Source organism: Carcharhinus amblyrhynchos, chromosome 11 (genome assembly GCF_965287045.1).
Source record: "Carcharhinus amblyrhynchos chromosome 11, sCarAmb.v2.hapA, whole genome shotgun sequence".
Taxonomy (NCBI): domain Eukaryota; kingdom Metazoa; phylum Chordata; class Chondrichthyes; order Carcharhiniformes; family Carcharhinidae; genus Carcharhinus; species Carcharhinus amblyrhynchos.
This window is the reverse complement of record NC_137334.1, coordinates 67,906,995-67,932,048: the sequence shown is the minus strand read 5'-3', so window position 1 is coordinate 67,932,048 and position 25,054 is coordinate 67,906,995. Positions and strand designations below refer to the sequence as shown.

Here is a 25,054-nt window from a genome sequence, read left to right as displayed (position 1 = left end):
CAACTCTTGTTAGTTACAGACAGTGTGAGTGGAGAGAGGGACAATCACAGGTTAAAGAGGTGTGAATTGTCTTAAGCCAGGAAAGTTAGGATTCTGAAAGCCCAGGCCAAATAGTGGGGGTTACATGTAGTGTTACATGAACCTAAGATCCCGGTTGAGACCGTCCTACGCGTACCAAATTTGGCTATTGGTTTCTTCTCAGTGATTCTCCATGCTGTGTGTCTTGAAGGCCACCTTGGAGAACGCTTACTCGAAGAGCGGAGGCTGAACGCACTTGACTGGGAGGGAACACTCCTGCTTGGCAATTGTCTCACAATGTCCGTTCATCTGTTGTCATAGCATCTGTATGGTGTCAATGATGTACTATGCCTCAGACCATCCTTTCCTGCAGCATATTAGATAGACCGAGTTGCATCAGTATGTACTGTGTACCTGGTAGATGATGTTCTCACATTTGATAGTGGTATCCATGTCAATGATCCAGCTCACCTTGCAGAGGGTGCTGTGGCAGGGTTGTGTGGTATCGTAGTCACAGTTCTCCTGAAGGCTGGGTAATTTACTGCAAATAATGGACTGTTTGAGGTTGGGAAGTTGTTTGAAGTTCAAAAGTGGTGTATCAGTTCTGACACTGAACCAGAAAGTGGCTGTAACCCCAGAAAAAAATCACGAACTTGCAGACAATCTTCTGCTCGTATGGGAGAACGATCATGTAGTAGCAATCCAGAGGGACAGGCATGATAGAGGCCATAGCTTAACAAGAATGAGATCCAGAGAGCAAGCCAGCAATCTCAGTAGAAGTCCTCATGACCAAGCCATTTTAGTAGCTGTAAATAAACTGGAAAATAAGCTAAAAGAAAGCCAAACAGGGTTAAAGTTGGAAAGAATTTGGAGAATTTATGAAGTACTTGAAAGGGGACAGCCAGCTTTATCTCACTGCTGGAACTGTTCAGAAAAGATACTCCCAGATAGCACATATCAGGCCAAAGCAAGATTAGGTCCCAAGGTTTTAAAGAGAGAGTGGGAGAATCAGGATGTCCAGATGAACTCACTATTGCAGACCAAGTAAGTTTGAAGATTTTTTGGCATCCTGTTCCAGGAATACAAATCAATTGATGTAAAGGCTGTGTTCTTGCAAGGGAAGAAGTTTTGAAAGAGAATTTTTTTTAGCACCTCCCAAAGAGCTAGTGATGTAGAAGGAAAGCTATGGAAATTGAACAAGTGTGTTGACAGATTGAAAGATGTGTTAAGAGAATGGTATTTTCCCATGAGGTCAGTCCTGTTGGAAACAGGTTGCATTCAGTTGAAGGTGAAACTGGGCTAGAATTTTCATCATGCATGTTAATAATTTCCTGGAGGGGGAGACTGAGCAAGAGGTGGTCAAGAAGATAAAGAAGGCATTCAAGCTAGGAAGTCCAGCTTCAGTGATCTTAAAAGACATAGGTTTAGACATTACACAAAACAAGTTAGGAGTGACACTGAATCAACAATCTTGTCTAGAAAAAGTTAATTATATCCCTATCACTTGGTTTAAATCCTCTGTTATGTTCTAAAGGGTGAATCCAGATACCAAGGAAGAAACAGAACAACCAAGAAGTTTGATTAGGCAGTTAAACTGATTGTGCACTCGATTCATCTTGGTACTTAGCTAGCGTCAGATCTGAGTAAAATCCCACCCCAGAGCCGCAATAAATCAAGCATGATTCATCTTGGTACTTAGCTAGCGTCAGATCTAATATATGCTTCAGTTGAGGAAATTCTGGGAACAAATAACACACTAAAAAGGTTACATTTAGAAAGATTGTGCTCAAGTTCCCAGCTTTGGGTGAGCCAGAAGATATGAGGTTAGTGATGTTTCACAAACCGATCTCCCAAGTGGGTACTTTAGCATAGCAGGGTTATCATATTCGAGGTGGGAAGAAAACAAGAAGTGTTGTCCATTGGTTTGTGAGGCCAAGAAAATTAAAAGAATCATAAAAAACACATTACCTGCTGAAATACTGACATTGGTAGAAGTACTGGATATGGGGGTTCTCTTCTCCAGTATATTGTCAGATATTTTATATAAGGGAGAATGTGAGAAAAGTTTACCCATAGAATGTTATGTTGACAAGTGGTCTCTTTGGGACAATGTTCATTCAACAAAGAATGTAACTGAGAAAAGACGGATAGACCTAGCCGCAATAAAAAGGTCAGAGAGAAGGAAATCTCTATAATACAATGGGTTGACACAAGTCACCAGCTAGCAAACTGTTTTACAATAAGTTGCTGTTCTTAGAAATTACTAATATATTAGAGGAGTATCTTGTGTTATAATGAAAGGAAAATAATTTTTTTTGGCTTATATATACTTGGTAAAGGAATTACAAGTTTCACAGGTGAGAAAATGTGGGATTATTTATTTCTGTTTCAATTCAAAAGAATGTTTTTTTAAAGCTTGAGGAAAACAACCTACACAATACTTGCAGCATTTTTCTTTCAGATTTCCAATCTTTTTCATCAAATCTGTTGTATAAATGTTCCATGCGTGCTGTGGATTAATCTATTAATCTGCTAGCACCAAACAAATGGTCTTCAAGTCATTATTCCCTGGTCATATTTCCCAGGCAATGATTTTCTCCAACTTCAACTGTTTCTCACAACATAGCCTGTTAAATTTAATAGGCAAATGATCCACAAACAATAATCTATACTTCACATCCACTTATGCCAAAACCAAGGTTGCATTCATGGCATGCTAAATGGCTAAGATCAGGAATTGCATTTTTGATTACAGTTATGAAATGTTTATATTGTCTTACTTCTGTGTGGCTGAATATAAGAGACTTGTGTTAGATGTGTACGCTACCTGGATGTAAGTTTCGGTGCATATGTGCACTGTCTCTCAAAAAATATAAACAATTAAAAAACAGGGCTTGGAGAATCCAATGTCGCCACATTTAAGTTGGGAACGTTTACCAAGTAGCCAGATAAAGGCAATATACTGCAGATGCTAGAATCTGAAACTAAAACAGAAAATGCTGGAAAATGTCAGCAGGTCTGACAGCATCTGTAGAGAGGGAATAGAGGCAATGTTTTGAATCTGAGCGTCCAATGGTCATCCACACATGAAATGCCAGGCTAGCTCTGCGCTGTCTCCACAGATGCCGTCAGACCTGCTGACATTTTCCAACATTTTCTGTTTTTGTTATAAAGTACCCAGTTGGTACTCATAGAGCTGGATTTTATAGACGAACTCATCCTGAAACCGTAAAATCCCGGCACAGGTCAACAGATATTTCCATGGTCCGCCCCTCACCCACTCCAACTCCTGTGGTGGATGGAATGGTAAAATTCCAACCATAGCCTCCCTGAGGATTTCTTAAATGAGGTTTGGCACTGCACTTCAAGAGGCTCCGAAACAAAGCAGCCATCACGTGCGATCCACCCCCGCCCTCCCTCCAAATCAATGGAAAGTCCCTCTGTTTTGCTGACGATTGAGTTTGGGCTTTTTTTTAATTCATTCGTGGGACATGGGCGTCACTGGCTGGTCAGCATTTATTGGCCGTCCTTAGTTGCCCTCGAGAAGGTGGTGGTGAGCTGCCTTCTTGAATCGCCGCAGGCCTGTAACCTGAATTTGACACTTTTAACGGGTCTTAAATATCCCCATCACCACACCACCATGAAAGATGCAGCACACACTTTCAACCAGGAATTTCTGTCTTGTTCTGCGACGGGGTTTCGCTCTGCGGTGGGTTATGGAAAGCCCTTTCCAGAGGTCGATTCCCCAACAAGTCAGGCTCGGTACACAAGCCTGTGTCTCCATCGGTTGCTCCTCTCAGTCTGACTGGGGAACACCGGCCGGAACGATGGTTGGAGGCTCGGGTTGCACCCGGAGCGGTGGTGGGCGCACCGCGGTTCACTTCCGGTCTGGGCGCACCGGGCGGCGAGGCTTGGTGTGGGGCGGCCGGCGAGTGGTTTTCTTAAACCTCTCTTTGTTTGACAGACTGGTTTGATTAAAACAGAACCGAGACGATGACAAAAGGAGAGAGCGGAGGGTAAGAGCTGGGGCCGGACCCGCGGTCAGGAGGAGGAAGGGCAGTCAGTCGATCAGTTGCTGAGCGAGACTGCGCTGCCGGAGATGTTGCGTCAGCTCCAGGATCTTTGGGCTTTCCATTGACCCCCCCCTCTCTCTCTCTCTCTCTCTTCTGGACATCCCCCAGTTTTCCGACTTCACAACCTTTGGAATTCCCCCTCCGGCCGATTGCCCTCCACCCAACCCCACTGCCGGGACATGGGGATTCACCCTGGTCCCCACCCATCTATTCTTGAACCGCGGGGCTTCCCTCCAACTCACTCTTGCACACAGCAGTAACTGTCATTTACAAAACCACCTTTAATGTAAGCCGCCCTAAAGCGTCTCACCACCTTGTTATCATCTGACACTGTGTTATGTGTATGACCAAGCTGTTTGTCAAATAGTTTATTTTTAAAAAAGGAGACGGTTTAGCTTAGTTTGGTTGGCTTGTGATGCTAGAGACGCGGGTTCAATTTCCCGTACTGTCTGAGGTTATTCATCAAGGCCTCACCTTCTCAATCTTGCCCGAGGTGTGGTCATCCTCAGGTTAAATCACCACCAGTCATTCTGTGGTCATCTGGGACTATGACGACTTTACTTAAAGGAAGCAAGAGAGTTGGACTTCTAAAAGGAGTTTGATAAAGTGCCAAGCTATCAACTTTCAGCAAAGTTGAAACCTGTGAAATACATGGGTCAGCATGAATGCAAAATTGGTTAATGGGCAGGAAACAGAGTGATAATGAATGATTATATGTTGGAGGATATAGAGTGGCTTCCCTATGGCTTGACCGTTACTTTTCCTGAGGTATATTTGTGATTTGGTCTTGGATTTTCAATATACAGTTTCAAACTTTGCAAATGACAACTTGAAAATATTATGAACTGTGAAGGGGAAGGTGATAGACCATAAGAGGATACAGAATGGTGGAACGAGTGGACACATGGCAGGTGAAACCTAACAAAGAAGCGGAAAAGTGTTATATTGTGGTAGAAAGAAAGAGAAGAGGCATAAACTGAAGGGCACAATTCTAAAGGGGTTGCAAGATCAGAGACCTATGGGTATATGGGCAGCACAGTTGCACAGTGATTAGCACCGCCGCCTCACAGCCCCAGGGAACCCGGGTCACTTCCAGCCTTGGGTCACTGCCTGTGTGGAGTTTGCACATTCTCCTCATGTCTGTGTGGATTTCCACTGGGTGCTCTGGTTTCCTCCCACAGTCTAAAAACATGCATGTTAGGTGGATTGGCCATGCTAAATTGCCCCTTCATGCCCCAGGATGTGTAGGTTAGAAGGATTAGTGAGATAAATGCATGGGGTTACAGAGATAATGCGGGCCTGGGTAAGATGCTCTGTTGGACTTGATGGCTGATTGGCCTTCGAATGCACTAGGGATTCTATATGTATGCAACAATATTCTGTTGTGTCCAATACCGCAGCTGTAATTGAACGTTGCTGGTTCTATAAAGATTCAACATCACTTCCTTGCTTTTTACTCCTATATAAAACCCAGGATTCTTTTTTTAAACTATGAATCTTTAAAACCATTCTCAACCATCCCTGCCAACTATGATAATTTGTACATATATCACAGAACTGGGGGACAGATTTGAAAATTTCACATAGTGCAGAAAGGGTGCACTCGAGTGCTTCCAGGGATGAGTGACTTCAGTCACGTGCAGCCACCAGCAAAATTGGATTGTTTTCCTTCAAGCCAAGGTTAAGAGATTCAGTAGAGATGTTTAAAGTTGTAAAAGGCCATGATAAAGTAATAAAGAGAAATTGTTTTCCAGTTGCAGAAGGTTGGATATTTAAGGAGATTTAAGGAAATGGCAAAGGAGCCAGAGACGACAAGGAGAGAAAAATTTATGCACTAAATTATGATTTGCATTTGTTGCCTGAAAGAATGGCTGAAGCAGATTCGATAATAAAAGGGAGTTGAATAAATAATTGAAGGGGAAGAGTTGCAAAGCAATATGGAAAGAACAGTGGTGTAGATGCAGTTTCCCTTTAAAATGTATTTGTTGTACATGGTCCCTTCAAATTATGTTGTGAAGCTGTACACGAGTTATTTATCACAAAACAAGGCTTGTGTAGTACATACTAGGTTGATGCGAGATGCACAGCTTTGTAGGAAAATTGTGTGGTACAAGTTTGGATAGCTCTAATACAGAGTTTACAGTCGTGAGAGATTGACTGGCCTCCTGTACTGTGATCCAATGAACAGTGGAGCTATAGCTGGTCTCTGAGTTAAGGGAAGGGTAAAAGGGACTTTCTAACTAGTGATGTGTGCAGGGTTATTTGAAGGTCAAGTGAGGATAATATTGATTCCAATGAAATGTCTTAAAGCTTAAATAGCAAGTCAGTATTCATTACTTCTACTTATGACCACGCCATCATTTTATCCATTCCGACCTGAGGTAATGGGTATAATACCCCAGCCAGGGAAAATCTCTAATGGCTATTCTAATGATTTGTATTGTGAATTGTTGCATGCTGATGCTTTCCTACAGAATTCGGTTAGAATGAAGCATTAGATAACAGGGTTAAGAATTTGGATGAGCAACTTCCTGCTTTGCTGCATTTTTTTAGTTGTCAGTCAGAGATGGCAGTGCCATAGGCCTAGTATGATTGGATAACGTAGCTAAATGCAAAGACAAGAAAGGTTGTAAGCCCATCAAGCACACCAAGTATATTCTCCCATTATAATGCCCTCTCTGCATTTAAAACGTCTTACATTTTGCTCCTTACTTACCCAGTGGTTTATTTCAGCATTTGTAAATCACTTTTTGAGTGAGAAAAATATTTAGAATGCTCTTGCTTTTCACTAATTTAAAAGTATGTCTTCTGATCCTGATTTCTGGGATTAGTTTAAGTTATTTTATCTCATCTGTACAGTTATATTATTTCTGCCTTAAGCTGTCCATATAGTCCATAGTTTGTTTAAAGCTGAGCCTATAATCTTTTGTCATGAAATGTCAGTTTTTCTTCTAAATAAAGCACCACATCTATTTACAATACTTAGAATGACGATCTGTACATTGAATACATTTTCCACTAGGTATGTGACATGATTTAAAATAAGATAATAGTGGTCTAATAGTTGAAATTCTATGACTGTTGCATTTCATTCAGAGCTGCAGATTTGCACTTGAGTCTTTAGATCCCCTGTTCAATTCATTTGCCTTGTTTGGCAGAGCTATGAAAGTGATCAAATTTAATTGATGGAATAGTGGAAATAGCTGAAATATTTGAATCGGGCAAATGGACTAAAATTCATTCTCTTGCTTCATGATCTCCTGCTGACCCATCATGGAGAAGGCAATTAGAAATCAGAATCAGAACAGAATTAGGCCATTTGGCTCATTGAGTCTGCTCCGCCATTCAGTTACAGCTGATATTTTTCTCATCCTCATTCTCCTGCCTTTTCCCCATAATTGTCTAGATTGTGCTGTCCTTGATTGATAGGTTTATATGGTTCACAGATCCTTTTTCAGAAAAGGAAATCATTTGTAAACACCAACAAAAAAAAATCATTTTTCAGAATGTGAGTTATTATTATAAATGCCAGAACTAAACACAGCTTGTATCCCTTTTCGTGAGGAGTCCTAATTGGCATTTTACCAACTTCTAATATGGGTTTATTGTCAAAAGAATTTTTTCAGGCATTACTGTGTTATGTGAAGGAAATCACTGCTAGGATTTTCCTGTTTACCAGAGGAAATGTTTGAAACTGAAATATCTGGTATAGTCTCACCATTCATAAAAGTTGCAGGTGTAGCAATTCACAGTTTTGAGCAGCTGGATTTTAAAGAAAACAGTTGATTGTTGTGTATTCTTGTGGATTTGGCCAGAATTAAGTCCGTGTTAATAAGCTCCAACTTCTCTTGGTCAGATATTGAGGCCTAATTCTGATTGAAATTGAAGTAAATATTCATGCTAAATTTTAATGTCATAGCTTTCATGTGAATTCCTATTAAAATAGTTTCTCTTCAAAATATCATTATCAAAATATATAATAAAAATGCTTTGTGGCCTACTTGTGAAGGCAATGATGTTTAAGATCATCTAAAACTGTTGAAATCAGGTGTAGAAAATAAATCGCAAAGGCTAATGGAATGCTGACCTTTAAACAACAACTGTAATATAAGGTGGTAGAAGTCATGCTTCAGCTACAGAGCCGGGAGTACTTTAAGCAGTTTGGTCCCAGACTTTAGGAAGGATTGGCCTTGGAGGGAAAGCAGCATAGGTTTGCTAGAATGATATCTGGAATCATAAGGGTTATTTCATGAGAAAATATTAGAGAAACTAGGATTGAATTCCTTAAATTTACAAAGATACATGTGAATATTCGCACTAGGAGCAGGAGTAGGCCACCTGGTCACCTGAGCCTACTTCATTCAGTAAATCATGGTTGATCTAATTTTAACCTCAATTTCACATTCCTGATTATCCTTAATAACCTTTCACCCCTTGCTGATCAAGAATCTGTTCCTGCCTTAAAGGCAGTGATCCACCATTTTCTATCTGTCATGGCACACCTTTAGACTATAAAAATCTTGAAGCACAACTCCGATATTCTCCAACTAAGCTGCCCTTGTGCAAAAATGTTTTATCTCTAAAACCTCATAAAAGCACATCAAAGCACCATTTAATACAGTTTTCATTAGTTTAAGAGGTTTTCAGTGGAAGCATTTAACTCCATTTGCGTGTGAAATACAATATTTTTATTCAAAATGTACACAATTTAAAGGTGATTTCCATTAAAAGTTACAATTATTTTTAAGTCTGCATTTCTCAATGTGGAGGTTCATATTCATATCCCAAGCCATCCACTACTGAAAACTCATTCAGTGTTCTCTTGGCTAATCTCCACTCTCCATAAATGTCTGCTGATCTAGAACTCTAGATCTTAGATCCTGCCCATCTGTTAGTTTACAAAATGGAGCTCAAGCTCCCTATTTGGTGCTATTGATGGGAAGTTTGTTGATTGAGCCTGTACAACAGCAAATAAGATAAATTGGACTTTGGTTGTACAGGTCACAAATTATTGGATGCTATCCTGAGGATTTGGTTCATCCTCTGTACCATGTGCAGCTCTGTTTGCTACATTCCAGGAAAGAAGTGCAGTAAGAGATTACTGTCTGGTACCTTGCATCACACATTTGAGCTAAATGGAGAGTCAGAAACCTGCATCTGTTACTGTAGAGAAGATCAAAAGGACAATTTATTGAAGTATTAAAATATATGGGTATTAGAATGTTGAACCCTGAGAAACTTTGCCATGTCCTTGAACAGTAAGGGACGTGGGATAAAGTTCGGAAGGAGAATGATGAAGGGATCAGTCAGAAATTAAACTATTTCACCCAGGGTGGTAAGTATTAGTATGAGTGAATCAGGGAGGCAGTAATTTTGAGAGAAAGTTGGGCAAGCTAATTCAATCGATACAGATCTTTTGTGGTCAAGGAATTCTTTGTTTACATGATCCTCACTATCAAGGCCTACCCAAATGGATATTAATCCTATGCAAGATACTGGATATTGGAGATTTTTTTTGTGAGCTATAATGACTTATGATGAAATATATTTGAAGTAAGAAAATAGCTGCTTTTAAATCAGTGTGTACATTGAGGAACTGTAGTTGGTAGTTTTTGTTTTCAAAAGTGGCCAGAACATTCCTGCCATTCATGCTGGAGTGATTTTCTGCTGATGGCGCACCCCTGTCACGGTTTTTCCACTGGTGAAGGATGCATTCAACGGGAAATCCCATTGACCACAGCAGGACCAGAAGATCCACTACCAGTCAGTGGCAGCCTGCCTCTGTTAACAGCGCATTGCACAGTAAATCCCACCCAGTATGTATTTCCACATATTAGGGAGCACCAATAGAAGTGGTTCTGAAATAACTTTGGTTGGTGGTACTGTGAAAAGCAGCTAGTTTTACTTTGGGACAAGTTCAGGCAGCATTGTGGAATGAGCAAATGATTACCTATGAGGAGTTGATTGACTTGATTCTGGCTGACGTGTCATCTCTGAAGGCTGCAAGATCTTGATGGGTTTTTGCAGAGGTTAGGAGCTGGGTGCTTCTAGTAGCTGGCCAACAAAAAATAGTACTTTTCCTAGAAATAGAGGTTACAGTTATAATCTTAGAGTGGATTGAGAGATGTTCTGGAATTATGTCAATTATCAATATGATATTCTATGGAAGCAGTTCCCTTCAGTATAATAAAATGTTTACCCAATCTTTTTGGGGAGCTGAACCATGATGTTAGATCTGTTGCTTATCTCTGTACAACCTTTCATTGTTCCTCGTAGATATGTTCCATTTATGGAATTACAGAACAGTAGTGCATGAAAGTCTACACTTCTGGCTGCCTCAGAAAAGTAGTATAATCAGGGAACCCCTGCACCCTGGCAATACTCCCTTCCATCTTCTTCCGTCAGGAAAAACATACAAAAGTCTGAGATCACATACCAATCGACTCAAGAACAACTTCTCCCCTGCTGCCATCAGACTTTTAAATGGAACTACCATATATTAAGTTAATCTTTCTCACTGCAAGTTCTACTGAGTCCAATACAATAAGTTTGTGTCAGGTTATCCTGTGCTTGGACATTCTAATTTCAGCCTGTTCATTTGGTGGAAGTAAAATGGTGACTAACAAGAACAAAGCAATTTTTAACTTAAACCACCTGCTCCCTTTGTCTGTTTGCTTTGCAGCTGGTATCCCATGACGAACATTTTCATATGAGCTTGCTTCCTGAATGAGTCGTTTAGCAATTGAATCCAATTGCATTTATCTACTGTGATCTGAGACACCTGGTTTAATTGAAAAGAGTGTAAAATAAACATTGGTCATTCTCAGTATTGTACAATGCAGTATCCAATTGGGAAATGGAAATAAAAGTGGCTTATTAGAAATCATTAGACCACCCTTCCATCTAATGGAATTTTCTAATAATCCTTTAACATGTTCACAGAATTGCATGAAATATACAATAAATGGAATAACAAAGCTGACTTTAATATTTTTTTCCATTTAGCGAGTATGTCAATAAATGCTACTATTTTATCCATTGCAGTGTCCAAGAGGACCAGGCACCATCGAAGAAGGCAGCAAAGAAACTTCAAAAAGAAGCAGAAAAGGCTGCCAAGAAAGCAGAGAAACAGGCCAAATTGGTCAGTTCAAAACACTTTCAGATGCATGCTGTTCTGTCCAAATTTGTGAGATGGGTGGCAAGAAGATTTAGATTTGTAGATGTGGTTTTTGCAGTTCTTAAGATAAATTAATTTGTAGATTGAAACCCAAAAGCTATGCCAATTGGCATGCTTTTAACCTGTCATTCAATATCAAAAGTGTCAGCGGAACAGAACATTGACCTTTGTTGTGAGCTATAGTCTTCCGTTCAGATTTAGGGTGGATTTGGGGATTGTGGATTACAAGATTTTATCAGTAAGGACAGGAAACATATTTGTATATTAATTCATAAGTATATTTCCATTTGTTCTTCTCCAGTTTTTTCCATTTCTTGCCAAAAGTGGTTAATGGAACATACTCATATTCATGGTTGTCGCCATCCCTCTGATGTCCTGTCCAATAAACTCTTTTCATTAGTGAGTTTTTTAACCATGCAGCTAAATCTGAAGTTCACACACATGGGTTTCCACGTCACCAGATTACAACTAAAAGTTTCTGAATTATTTTTGGTTTTTGGTCCTTTTCTTCATGACACCTCATGCTTTTTCTTCTATCTTTAACCAAGGGGCCCACAGGCCTGAATTGTAGTAGTGATTGAGATCAGCTAACATATTGCAGATTTTGGATTGAACTTCAGACTGGTTAGCCTATTTGGCTCAGCTTTTGCTTACTAAGTCATCAGAGCAGCATTTCATACTGTGTTTTGACAAAGTTGCCTTAAATATATAAGATTACAGATATTTGGTACATAAAAATTATGGGTTTTGATTTTTAAATAAGATACTTGGCAAAATTGATTTAGTTCTGTGACTGTCATGAATAATGGCACACTAGATGTGATACTGATTCAAATGTTTGGGAACCTTAAACAGTGAAAACATATATATTTGTAAAATCTTGTATATTTTCAGCATATTCAGTTGATATAAATTTGGTTGTTCTAACTGTAAGGATGTTAACTTTCATCTTGGTTTAATGTTACTTCCTACAGGCAGCAGAAAATCAAGCAGGTGATGAAGAGGTAGGTATTTATCAAATTGAAAACTTTGAATTTTCAAAATAAACTTTGGTAAAACTGCTCTAATTCTATGGTAACTGAAGTAACTATTTTTTAGTATGTCTGCAATTTCTAGTTCAGATTTTCTGTCAGGATTTCTTTTAAGATGCCCCATGAAATATGCAGTTCTCAAATTTTTCTTATAAACTGATTCTCCCTTGTGGAAATTGTCTATATGCCATGTGATCTGTTTTTTTCATTGCTGTGCACAGGGTGAAGATTTGCTTTTTCTTAATCCGTCTTTCTATCCATTTGGGAACACTGCCATTTAAAAATGTTCAACATTTGGTCTTAATGTGCACCAGTTCTTGCTCAATCACCCCTGTACTCTCTAACCTACATTGTTCTTAGTTAAACAATGCATCGATTTTAAAATTTTTATATGAAACAAAAATGTTGGACATATTCAGCAAATTTGGAGCATCCATGGATCGAGAAACAGTTAGCATTTCAAATCAATTACTTTTTATCAGAGCATTTCCTACAGATGCTGCCAAACTTGCTGAGTATTTTGAGCACTTCTGTTTTGATTTCAGATTTGCAGCATCTTCATTATTTTGTTTTTTTGTTATGTGGTTGTTAAACTCCCATAAACAATGGATTAATGTGAGCAAAATGGCTGCCAAAATATGACTACATTTCAGAAGTACGTGACTTGTTATTTTTAAATGTTCATGCTAATATTCATGTAAATACGTTATCGAATTTCTAAACCTAACACTTAGCCAATCAAATTTTCAGTGGTCATTCCTGAATACAATGTAGCTTGATGTATCAATTATATTTTGAGAAATTTTTAAGTACTTTCTGACTGGCAGAAGGTATGCAGTGGGTTCTTGGGGTCAATACTAGGATTACCACTTTTCTTGGCCTAAATTAGTGACCTAGTCTTGGGTGTGCAAGGCACAGTCTCAAAATATGCACATCACTAAACTTGAGAGTACCGTGAACTGTGAGCAGCATAGTGATGACTTCAAGAATACATAAGCAGGCTGATTAAATGGGCGGACGTACGGCAAATAAAAATTATTGAAGAGAAATGTGAAGTGATACAACAAGGAGCAGTGGCATAAATGGATACAGTTCTAGAAGTAATGCAGTTCTATGTGGGAAACTAATTGCAAGTGGCAGGGCAAGTCAAAAAAGTGATAAGACTTACAGGATCATGGGCTTTATACATAGAGCTATAGAGTACAAAAGCAAAGGTATTTTGGTGAACCTTTATAACATACTGGTTTAGACTCAACTAGAGATTGATGTCTAATTCTGAGCACCACATTTAGGATAATGTTGATGTTCCGAGAGTCTTAGCTGCACTCAGAAGCAATACAGAAAGTTGGCTTGCTGACACATCAGGCAATTGGGAAAGCAAATGGCATGTTAGCCTTTAATTCAAGGGGATGGAAGTACAACAATAAAGGAGTCTTGCTACAATTCTGTGGCGTTTTGGTGAGCATACTCCTAAAATACTGTGTGCAATTTTGGTCTCCGTATTTCAGGAAGGCTATATTTGCATTGGAGGCCGTGCAGTAAATTTTCACAAGAATTGTGCCTGGGATGAGAGCTAAGTAAATTGGGTCTATATTCTATGCAGTTTAGAAGAGCAAAAGGCAATCTCATTGAAACATTCAAAATTATGAAGGGTCTTGACAGAGCAAATATTATGACATTCTTTCCCAGACTGGGAAATCTAGAACAACGGGGCATAGTTCCAAGTTAAGGGGCCAATCATTTAGGATGAAGATGAGGAAATATTTCTTCACTCAATTATTGGATGAAGATGAGGAAAAATTTCTTCACTCAAATGTTGTAAATCTTCAGAGCTCTCCCTTGACAGTTATAGTTCACTATTATTGAATACACTTAAGGCTGAGACACAGATGTTTCGTCAGTCAGGATATGAGTGGGCAGGGAGATGGACTTGAAGCCCAAGATCAACAAGCTGTATGGTATTTCTTATAGTATGTTCAAATCATGTACAGGTACAGAGATAATTAACAAGCTGATGGAATACTGGCCTTTATATCTAGAGAATTAAAATATAAGAAATTAGTAATCATGCTGTTGTCATACAAAGCTCTGATTAGACCAAACCAGGATTGTAGTGTTCAGATCCAGATGCCATATCTTAGGAACAATATATTGGCCTTGGAATGTGGAATTGATTTATTAAAATGACTCCAAAGGTTAACTAGAGAGGAAAGATTAGACAATCTAGGGTTATAATGTCTTGAATTTAGATTAAGGAGTTATTAGATCAAAGCTGATAACACATTAAGGGTTTATCCACATAAAATAGGTGGTATAAGCTTAGAATTGTCTTCTGCAAACAGCATCTGATGGTGAATTATTTGCTGATTTTAAATCTGGGATTGATAGATTTTTAAAAGCCAGCTGGAATTAGGCCACTGCTCGTCTGAAATTTGTTCCACAAGTCATTAAACTACAAATGTGCAGCAAACTGAATGAAACAAGAGTCTCAGAATTTTTACAAAGTGCATTAATAAAATAAATTGCATCACAATAGTACACTTAAATGAAATTGCTTCCCCACGGGGCATCCGTAAATCCAGTTATCTGGAATGTGCCACCTGAGTGTAGCTGGAGCCAATCCAATTGTGGTTTTCAAAAGCGAATTGGATCATTATCTGAAGAGAAAATTTGAATTGCAACAGAGAAAGGATAAGGAAGTAAAACTAGCTAAGTCACTCTTACAAAGACAGCCACGGACAAGAGAGTCAAATAGCCTCTTTCTTTCTGTGCTGTATCCATTCTATGATCCTTTATTATTGCAAATTGTGTTAGTGCAATCATTTATTGTGGATTTTAACTACTGATTACATGATTTATCTCTCTAATAATTTGGCCATCTTAAATTTAACTGGGTGATTAAGCAAGTGTCACAAGTGATAATTTGTCCTGTTTGTACTCCTAAAAGACTAACATTCACTTGAGCTACTCTCTCCCTTTTTACTAACCTGTAAAAGCTCTTATAATCTGTATTTTACATTCCTGGCTAATTTATTCAATTCAATTTTATCTCATTTATCAACTTTTTGGTGGCCCTTTGCTGATTTCTAAAACACTGCCAATCCTTAGATTTATCACGATTACAATATTTAAACCTCTTCTATTAATCTAATTCTATTAACTTTCTCAGTAAGCAATGGATCAATCTTTCTTGCTGAGTTTTTGTGTTTTATGGGAAGTATTTTTGTTGAACCTTTTCAATTCTTTCTTTAAAACTTTCTTTCTGTTTATTTACCACCACATCTTTAGTTTATTTACCTAATTAGCCTTGGCCAGCTTTCCCATCATACCTATAATATATCTCTTTGCTTAACATTAAGATTCTTGTATGTGATTGAAGTATGTTGTGTTCAAATTTAATGTGGATTGCAGTTGTATTACACCTATTTTCCAGTGGAGCTTTTGCTGTGACCTTAATTAATCCTGCCTTATTGTGTAACACTACTTCTAAAGTAGCTTCATCCTGAGGTAGTTCCATAACATATTGCTCCAGGAAACTGTCATTAAAACATTCTTCAGACTCATCTTCCTGACCATCTTTGCCAGTTTGATTGGCCCAGTCTTAACAAAGGTTAAAATTCCTCATAACTATCACAATGCTTTTGTTATATGCTCCAGTAATTTCTTGTTTAATACTTTGTCCAGCAGTATAACTCTTGTTAGAGGGCCTATAAACTACTTTTGCCAATAGACACTTGCTATTCCTAATCTCCACTCACACTTTTTACTTTGATTTTCTGAGCCAAGATCCTTTCTCACTTATGTCCGTATCCTTTATTGTCTTCCTTTTCAATTCTGTCTTTCATTTCAAAACATTCTACACACCAGAATATTTTCTATCCAATCTTATCACCTGGTGGCCATTTTTCTGTATTGATGATTAGATCGACATCGTCTATCTCTATTTATGCCACATATTTATTTTTGTACATGATCTATCATGATCATGAAGTTTCTTTGGCCCTTTATTTCTAGCATTTTTCCACTTTAAATATTCTGGTCTATTTTTAAGTCAAAGTTGATGAATTATCACTTAGCTACATTGAAATCCATTTACCACAGCTTTGCCCATTCGTTTAACCTATTAACATCATTGTTATGTTTCCATCTACTCTTGCTTGCACTGACACCTTTCTTTGTGTCACTGACAAATTTGTAAATGTGATATCCACCCCATCATTTAAGTTGCTAATGCATGCGATGAATTGTTGATATACTAACAGAGATCCTGTGGGATACCACCTATCACGTTTTTCCAATTAGAATATCTATCTATTAGCACAACTCCTTTTCCTTCCTCTCAGCCATTTTCTTAGGTCAAATCAATAATTTTCTCTCCTTTCCATGAGCTTCAGCTTTAGCCAAGGACTTTGTCAAATACCATCTGGAAGTTCACACAGATAAAATCCATAGACGTTCTCCGGCCTACTATTTCAGGCACCTTTTCAAATCATTCAGTCGGATTTATCAGGCATGACCTACCCATGAAAGTTGCCTCTAATCAGCTGAAAATCTCTGGTGTGCTCAGTCACCATCCAATTCAGTTAATTATGGACACGCTAATTTCCTGACAACAAATGTGGGGCTAACTATAATTTCATTACTTCCCTCCCTCACCTTTCTTAAATACTGGAATGTGCAGCTGTTAACTCCTTTCACAGTCTTCTTATGTTCAATTTCCCCCTTTGGTGCCTCTGTTTTGATTTTTTTAAAAGACCTCTCTCAGTCTCTGTAGAGATTAAAAAAAGGTTTCCAAGGTGTGAGGCATCTCTAAATAATCAAAGTAATCGAGTGATGCAGTTGTCTATTGTCTTTAGTTTCGGTGTACCTTCAAAGTTCTATTTCTGTTGGTGTGTATGTCCAAAGAGATAATCGTAAACTACCTTGATGTCTGACATTCAAATGGCAAATGTGTTGTACTTCCCATTTGTTTTGTACATGGCAGTCTAGAAAACTGATGCACATTTCATCAGCAGGTCTGTCGCGCTCTTCATGAGAAGGCAAGGGAGATAGAAATAGTGTAGAGTGTCTGCAATCACTCCTCAAATTGTAGCTGTCCAAGGCCAGAAACCCATTGGGAGGAAACCTAAATTATTGCAGTGGTGGTGGTCGAGGGTGAAGAGTTTAAATGTTTTATCTTGAGATAGTGCATCTGTTTTGGGGTTGTGCCTATTAATAGATGTTGAACTATTTTTACTCATTGTTATATTGAGTTACAGTGTTGGTCTTTAACACTCATGATGTTGCAGTGACAGAATGAACATTGAGATGTATTTTGGTGCAGTATAATGATCAGTAGTTGATCTAAGTAAAGCTGAAATATATGTGAATAAGTTGGCATGTGAGACCTTAAATGTTCATTTAGCACGGAGATTTTGCATTTTTAATGATTCTATTGTTGGCAAGCCTTTAATCGCATTTGTTTACAGTCGTGATAAAAGATAGATATAGTGTTGATTTTTTTTCCATTTTGAGAAGCAGATTTGTTCAGTTGATTGTATAAAATTATGGCTCTGCAGAAACTTCTGTGGAGGACATCATCTCCAAAGGCTTTTAGAATATATCACGCAATTAATTGCTTAGAAATTATAATGACCATTATTATCCCAGTGTCTTCAATGTGATTTTTATATTCATGGAGCATGAACCTTTGGCATTAAATTGCCATCCATGTAATAACATTTATTAGTCACACATAAATCTCCAGTCTACAAAATGTGGTTTCCTTTTTAGGACTTTGCTAAAGACAGATATGGAATTCTTCCAATGATTCAATCACAGGAAAAACTGGGTGAGTTTCAGTATGAACGCATTTTCTTTTCTCCCAGCCACCGCTAAAGGTGATGGTCTAGTGATCTGTTGCAACAGCTGCATATCTTTTAACGGTCTGTTGTGGGCCTATTTTAAATCTCAGTTGTATTAGACTCCAACATAGCATCCCAACACTTGAAACAAATTTGTAAAAAGACAGTAGTCATACTTTTTTGTTTTGCGAAAACTTCCACTTCCATCAAAATTGCATGAGCCGCAGGATATGTTTCTTTTCTGCCATTAAAGGTGCAGTGCTCCCAGTCTCTTGCTAATTATGATTTTGTGCTTGTAAGTGTTGCCATGATTTCCTTAAGAGGGACAGCAGGTCAAAAGTTACATGTAAATTATGCAAAAAATGCTACAAAAAAAGCTAACAGTCCCTTAGAGGCCCTGAGGATCATTATACAAGCAAGAGTCTGACTAATTTCCAAAAAGAGCGTGTATTCCAGTCCTTTCTTCAAGCAAATGGATGTTATTATATTAGCTAAAATGTCAGGTAAAAGAATAGAAATAATAGCACTGTAATGTGCTACTGAGGAATACAGAGCAATAGGTTCCAGGACTTTACTAACTCACTGTGCCTGACAAACCCCACCTGGATGCTTCCTTCTCTGCACTGGCGCAAATCAGTATTGGTCTCCTCCAGCAGAAACAAGGTGTGACTGCCATGCCAGGGGATTGGAGGCCATTGTAGCCCCTGATGGATGGGGGCATGACTGGATAGTTGGGCACTGAGTGTGCCAGGGCAGTGCCACAGGGGTGAGGGGTGGGGTCAGGGGCTATAACGGGAGGGCCTGAGTAGATGCTGTGACACAGAGTGGAGGGGGGGCTGTTATGTGGTGTTGGGGGCATGGTGGGGGACCTATCGGCAGGGCCCCTATGCTGGCAACCAATGTCGGGGAGTGGGTGGGGAACAGCGAAACAGCACCTAAGCTGTCTGCAGTCGGCTCACTAGCGTGTTTAGGCCCCATCTCCTTCTGTACCAGCACACGATTCACCTCTGTCCAAAAGAGTTACTGAGTGTGGGGTGATTGCGGTCTGGAGCGCGCCTGAAGACCAGTGCTGTTCACCCCATTTTTCTCACCGTTATGACACTTGGAACGCTTTTGGGAAAATTCCGCTCATTATCTTGCTCCACTGATCTCTTGGTCTCTGAAGAGTGTTCTGCTTTATCTGTATATGTCTAGCCGGGTGAAGAGGGAACTAAGAAAATACTCACTCGTTTGTCAGTACAAATGGTCAAAGTTTGGTTTCCTTTCATTGGAATAAGGAAATCCAACCAGACCAGAAGCCCCTGCATTGAAAATGTGAGATATTTAGGTTGATAATTCGAATAGGTTGATGATTCGAATAGCTTGATGTGACAATTTATTTTCTGAACTAACCCAAAATAAAGGTATTTTCTTTATGTAAAGATCGTGTGTTGGTTCATGTGAAAAATCTGACAGAAGACAAAGCTGACCAGGTGGTCTGGCTCCGTTCCAGAGTCCACACCAGCAGAGCCAAAGGTAAGAACAAGGCATTACAGTATTCAGTCGTCTTTCATTTTATACTTGGTCAACAGGAAACAGCTTTTTTGGAGGCAGAAGTTTCTCATGGTAAGTGTTTTCATTGAATGCTCTTTCCTAAGAATGTGGCTTATTTAAGTTCTAACTATGCAATAACATAAGGGAATATATTTAACAAACCCTATCATAAGCTTCAGTTTTTTAAAGTTAGTAGAATATAATGCTGTGTACCTGCTGTATGTTTTTGCTTACAGCTGTTTCGAGAGATGGTACTATGTCATTTCTTTTTGATGCCAACCAATTAAACCAAACAAAGCAAGAAGGCGAGCCCCCAAAAAGAAAGGAATCATCCAAACCAAAAAAAAGCAGAAAGGAAACCTAAAACATTTAATAAAAATGCAATTTAAAGGGGTCAATAATAACCAGCTGCTAAGGAAATACTTGAAATAGGAATGTTTAAACAAGGAATTGGTACATAATTAAATCAAGTCCTCCTGCAAAGACTTGAGCACCTAATAGAGACTTACATTTCAGTGCAGTATCGAATGCAGAGCTGTGCATTGCCGGAGCTGCTGACTTTTGGTAAGACTTAAACTGAGGTCTGCTGGCTGCAAGTGAAGAATGGTAGTCAGATCAGTGCTACATATATAATGTCTGTCAGGAATGAGATTTTTCAGCATGATTGTGAATCTGTTGAATATCAGTCATTTTTACTATCTATCCACTGCACGTCACAATTAAGAACATCAGAAAGAGAGGCAAGTGTAGGTCAAATGGGCCCTTGAGTTTGTCCCATCATTCAACAAGATCAGGGCTAAACTAAAATAACTGTTTTCCCACCATATGTCCATATCCTTTGATTCTGTACATAACCAAAAATATATTGGTTCTAGTGTTGAATATACTCATTGAGTATCCACAACCCCATCAAAGAGAGCATTATATACAATGAGTGTTTTAAGTTTTCAGTAAACACATTTAGTAAATGAAATTCTCCTTTATATATGGTTGGCGGGGCATACTAAGGAAATGGCTAATTTGTCCCTGACAGTTTGTTTAAATGATTACAGCAACCGAAAAGTCAAGAAACAACTGTTTGGGAAAAACAAGATATACAATTGATTAAAGAACTTTTTAAATAGTTATTTCAGGCTGTGAATTTCTGTGGGTTAACATTTCTCTTTAATTATATAGATCTAATTTACACAAACTTCCTATAGCTTTAAAGGAAAAATGTATGAATAACAAAAAGCGTGACTAAGTTGTAAGAAGCAAAACAGTGTATCAGGGGATCTGACGTATATAGCAGTCAATGTGTGCTATTTTTATCTTTACAGGGAAGCAGTGTTTTTTAGTCCTGCGTCAGCAACAGTTTAATGTCCAAGGACTTGTGGCTGTAGGAGACCATGTGAGCAAGCAGATGGTCAAATTTGCTGCTAAGTAAGTTCAGAATTGCATCCTGTTGTCTGAAATACAATTATGAGAAAGTAGACACTTTACACGGGGCTCCTTTCCTTGCTGTAGTTCAGATATGTATCATTATTAGCATCCTTTACTTAAATTATGTTGTGTTTTGTTATGTCAACAAGTAATATTGAAACCTTAGCCATTTTGGAAATCAAGTTAAACTAAATCTAATAGGGTACAGTTCAGTAAAAAAATTGTGGCCAAGGCTAAGATGTGTTGGATGATTAGGAGAGAATGTCAAATTTGAAACTTTTAAAAACATTTATTACTTAGATTACAGTTAATAAAATGAGAATGGAACCAATATAAAGAAATTATGAAAAGTAACATAATTGGAAAGGTTAATTGTGAATGTATGAGAAACTTAACCAAATGCACTAAAAACACTTTCTATCAGCATATGTTTAATGAGAAGCGACTTAAGGCTGGAGCAGCTAAGTGACGGAGGAAGTTTGTGGTGCAGACTGAGAGAATAGCAAAGGAAGCAATGAAGTATCTTACTTTAGTTTGCATACCTGAGGTAAATATCAGGATTGTAGAAACAGTAGAATTGTTATTGGAGGCTAGTGCTCAAAGAAAGGAAGTCACTTGGGCTTAATGTAGAGAAATTATCACAGTTTGCACTCAAGAATCCTCAGGGAAAATAGGAAAGAAATATCAAGCTGTTTATAATTTCCAAAAATTCATTTCCTCACAAGTTCCTTTGCCAATTACTTTAAATCTGTGACCCCCTAGTTATTTATTACATGCCAACAGAAGCTGACCAAGCAGAGAGAAACTAAGCTTGAATACCTCGATTACGTTTCCTTTTAATCTTTTCTGCCCTAAAGAGAACAATCTTAACCCCCCCCCTCCCCCCCCCCAATTCTCTTCACACCATCTGAAGTCTCCCATCCCTGGTACCATCCTGGTAAACCTCTTCAGTACCTTCTGCAAGATCTTTATGTACTTTCTGAAGTGCAGCACCCAGAATTTTATACAACACTTCAACTGAGAACTCCACCAGTGATTTGTAAAAGTTTAACATGACTTCCTTGTTTATGTGTTCAGTGACCCTATTTACAATACCAACCATCCCATTCACTTTTTTAAACATGTTATCAACTTGCCCTGCCACCTCCCAGTATTTATATTACCTGTATGGAATTGGACTCGGTAGGAACTTCCGAAAGTCAATTGGACATGTATTTGCAGAAGATTAATCTGCAGGATTCTAGGGAAAAGGCTGGGTTATGGAGACAAATTGAACAACTTCAAAGAACTGCCACAGGCTTGACAGTCCGACTGGGCCCTTTTGTACTACAGTTTTCTGTGATTCCTTAAGAACTTCAAAAAGGGAGGTTTTTTTATAAAGGAAACTTGAGAATGTTTCAGGAGAATGGAGTTCGATGGCTCATGGAGAAAAATACTGGTATCTAACTTCCTTAATCAAACCTGTTCCTTTGCAACATTCTCAGTTTTTTTTATAACAGAACAATTTTCACCATATATTGTAATCACGATTAGTTTTCCAGATCACTTTGAAGTAAAACTCTCAAAGTTTAATTACCTCCGTCAGTGGTTTTACAATTTTCCTAGAAGATTTTAGAGCATTTCTTCTCAGAACCTACAGCCATTGTGTAATTGTATAGTTGTGGAGTTTTAATTAGATATCCTGTCGGATGTTTTTGTAAGGGTCACTGCTCATTAAAGGGCATTGTGAACCTATAGTTGTGTATGTGAATATTTTACTGCAGTTCTCTTGCAGCTTTTTTCACAGATGGCTCTGTTTGTTTGTATTGAACTGATAAGTCTGGCTTAACAGACTGAGGCAGGAAATTCATTTGCACCTGTTTCAGTTCATAGTGTTCCTTGCTAGCCTATGCAGTAGTTTTGTTGTACAAATGTCTGATTTAAATGGAGGATACATATGCATGTTGTGTCTGTGTGTGCACATAAATTGTTGATCATACAAGTGGATATGTATATATTTTGATGACTATCTCATGGTGTTGGCAAGTCCCCTGGATCTGATAGCCTGTATAATAGGGCCTTAAAAGAAGTGTCTGCAGAGATACTGGACGCATTGGTGGTAATCTTTCAAAATTCCCTCTATTCTGGAAAAGGTCCCAGCACAATTGCAAACCACAAGCATGACACCACCACTAAAGAAAGAAGGGAGACAAAGAAGAAAAGTATGGATCAGTGGGAAAATGCTGGAACCTGTTATTAAGGAAGTAGTAGCAGCACATGGATGATAGAATCTAGCAGAATCAATGTGGTTTTGTGGGAGGAAAATTGTGTTTGACAAATTTATTAGAGTTCTTTGAGAATGTAGAAAGCAAGGTAAAGGGGAACCATTGTATTGGGTGTATTTAGATTTCCAGAAGGCATTCAACAAGGTACCACATAAAAGGGAAGATCAAAAAAACTCTCAGGAATCAGAGGGTTGGGATAAATGGGTCATTTTCAGATTGGCAAACTGTAACTAGTGGGCTGCCACAGTATTGATACTTCAACTATTTTTAATATATGTTAATAACTTGGATGACAGAACAAAGTGTGTTGTAGCCAAATATGCTGATATTACAGAGTAGCAAAGGCAGCTGTGAAAAAGGCACAAAGTGTTGGCAAAGGAGTAAAGATGGGTTAAGTAGCTGGGCAAAAATTTGGCAAATGGCGTATAATGTGGGGGGATGTAAGCTTGTCCTTTTTGGTGGGAAGAATAGAATTATAAAATATTCTATAATTGAAGAGAGAAAGCACAGAATTCTGCTGTACGGATTGTATCCATATATAAAATCTTTTACCCTGGAATCTAAATAAGATGTTCTGTTAACTTTTTATAAAATCTCCCATATGCCATTCCCAAAATGAAAGCTTCAGCTATTGTCAGGAATGAGTTTCATATCTGGAGCTCTATAAAAAAAAAAATTACACGTAACTAGCACTCTCCAACATTCTTTGCTTCTGTTCTGCTCATTTTAAGTGTTTTCCCTTCAGTACTTTTTTTAAAGTGACTGCTGACAAATACTTCAGGATTTCAAAAGGTCCGACAGTACAATTAGGGAAATACATGTGAATTAGTTCTTCAAAACAAAACCAGAACATCAAATAACAAATGGTTTCATTCACATATACTTTTGATTTGAGTGATTTTTCCAAGTTAATGCACCTCATCCATTCTTTAATGAAACATAGATTGGATAAGCCAAAAGGAACATTTAATTGTGATTCTTTGCATCCATATTAAAACCGAGTCAAGTTCTTGGGATTTATCTTCATATTATGCAACTGTTGTTAGAGGATTCTCATGATTCATTTTAGAAATGCCATTTTAGGAGATCGAGTTAAATGTTGGGAACCTAAACTGACCTAGTTGATGTTTAATAATTCATTTTTAAGAAATGTTAAACCAGGACAGGGAGTTCTTGAAAATCTGACAACTGAAAAGGAATTGAGTGAATTCTGGGCATTTCTCCAGATAAAATATCAAATAGAAATTATTCCTTCAGTTTCAAAGCGACACAGATTGTAATCTTCCCTCCCTCCACTATCACAGATGCATACATGTCCATCTTCCCAACTCACTCAGCAGCTACAGGACTCTAACTCAGCCTCAGCCAGCAGACTATCATTTGAGACTTGGGGCTCAACCGGTGGGCTTCCAGCTGAGGCTTGGGTCCAACCAATGGACTCCAGGTCGAGGCTTGAGCCCAACCAACAGGCTCCTGGACAAGGCTCAGGCCCAGCCAGTGGCCACGCTCGGTTCCAGCCCGCACCCTGCACTCTCCCACCTCTGTCAAGACGGCCCGGCCCTCATGGACACTTAACTCTCAAGACCGAGTGCGGCCTGCTCCATCTTCACTAATGGTGGAGATTCCTATCTGTTCCTTCATTTTCCACTTCTCCATTGCTTCCCAGGGAATGTTGAAAAACACTTGATGACGG

General features: G+C 38.6%; 1 protein-coding gene across 1 annotated transcript in view; it reads left to right on the top strand.

The window, feature by feature from the left end:
• Window positions 1–3,884: 3,884 nt before the first annotated feature.
• dars1 (aspartyl-tRNA synthetase 1) overlaps window positions 3,885–25,054 on the top strand; it is a 54,687-nt gene continuing 33,517 nt past the window's right edge. The window contains exons 1-6 of the mRNA XM_080199362.1: window positions 3,885–4,034; window positions 11,136–11,232; window positions 12,243–12,272; window positions 18,072–18,129; window positions 19,565–19,657; window positions 20,995–21,097. Coding sequence (XP_080055488.1) covers window positions 4,012–4,034; window positions 11,136–11,232; window positions 12,243–12,272; window positions 18,072–18,129; window positions 19,565–19,657; window positions 20,995–21,097 — 404 coding nt within the window. The 5' untranslated portion in view covers window positions 3,885–4,011. The remainder of the gene's footprint in view (window positions 4,035–11,135; window positions 11,233–12,242; window positions 12,273–18,071; window positions 18,130–19,564; window positions 19,658–20,994; window positions 21,098–25,054) is intronic.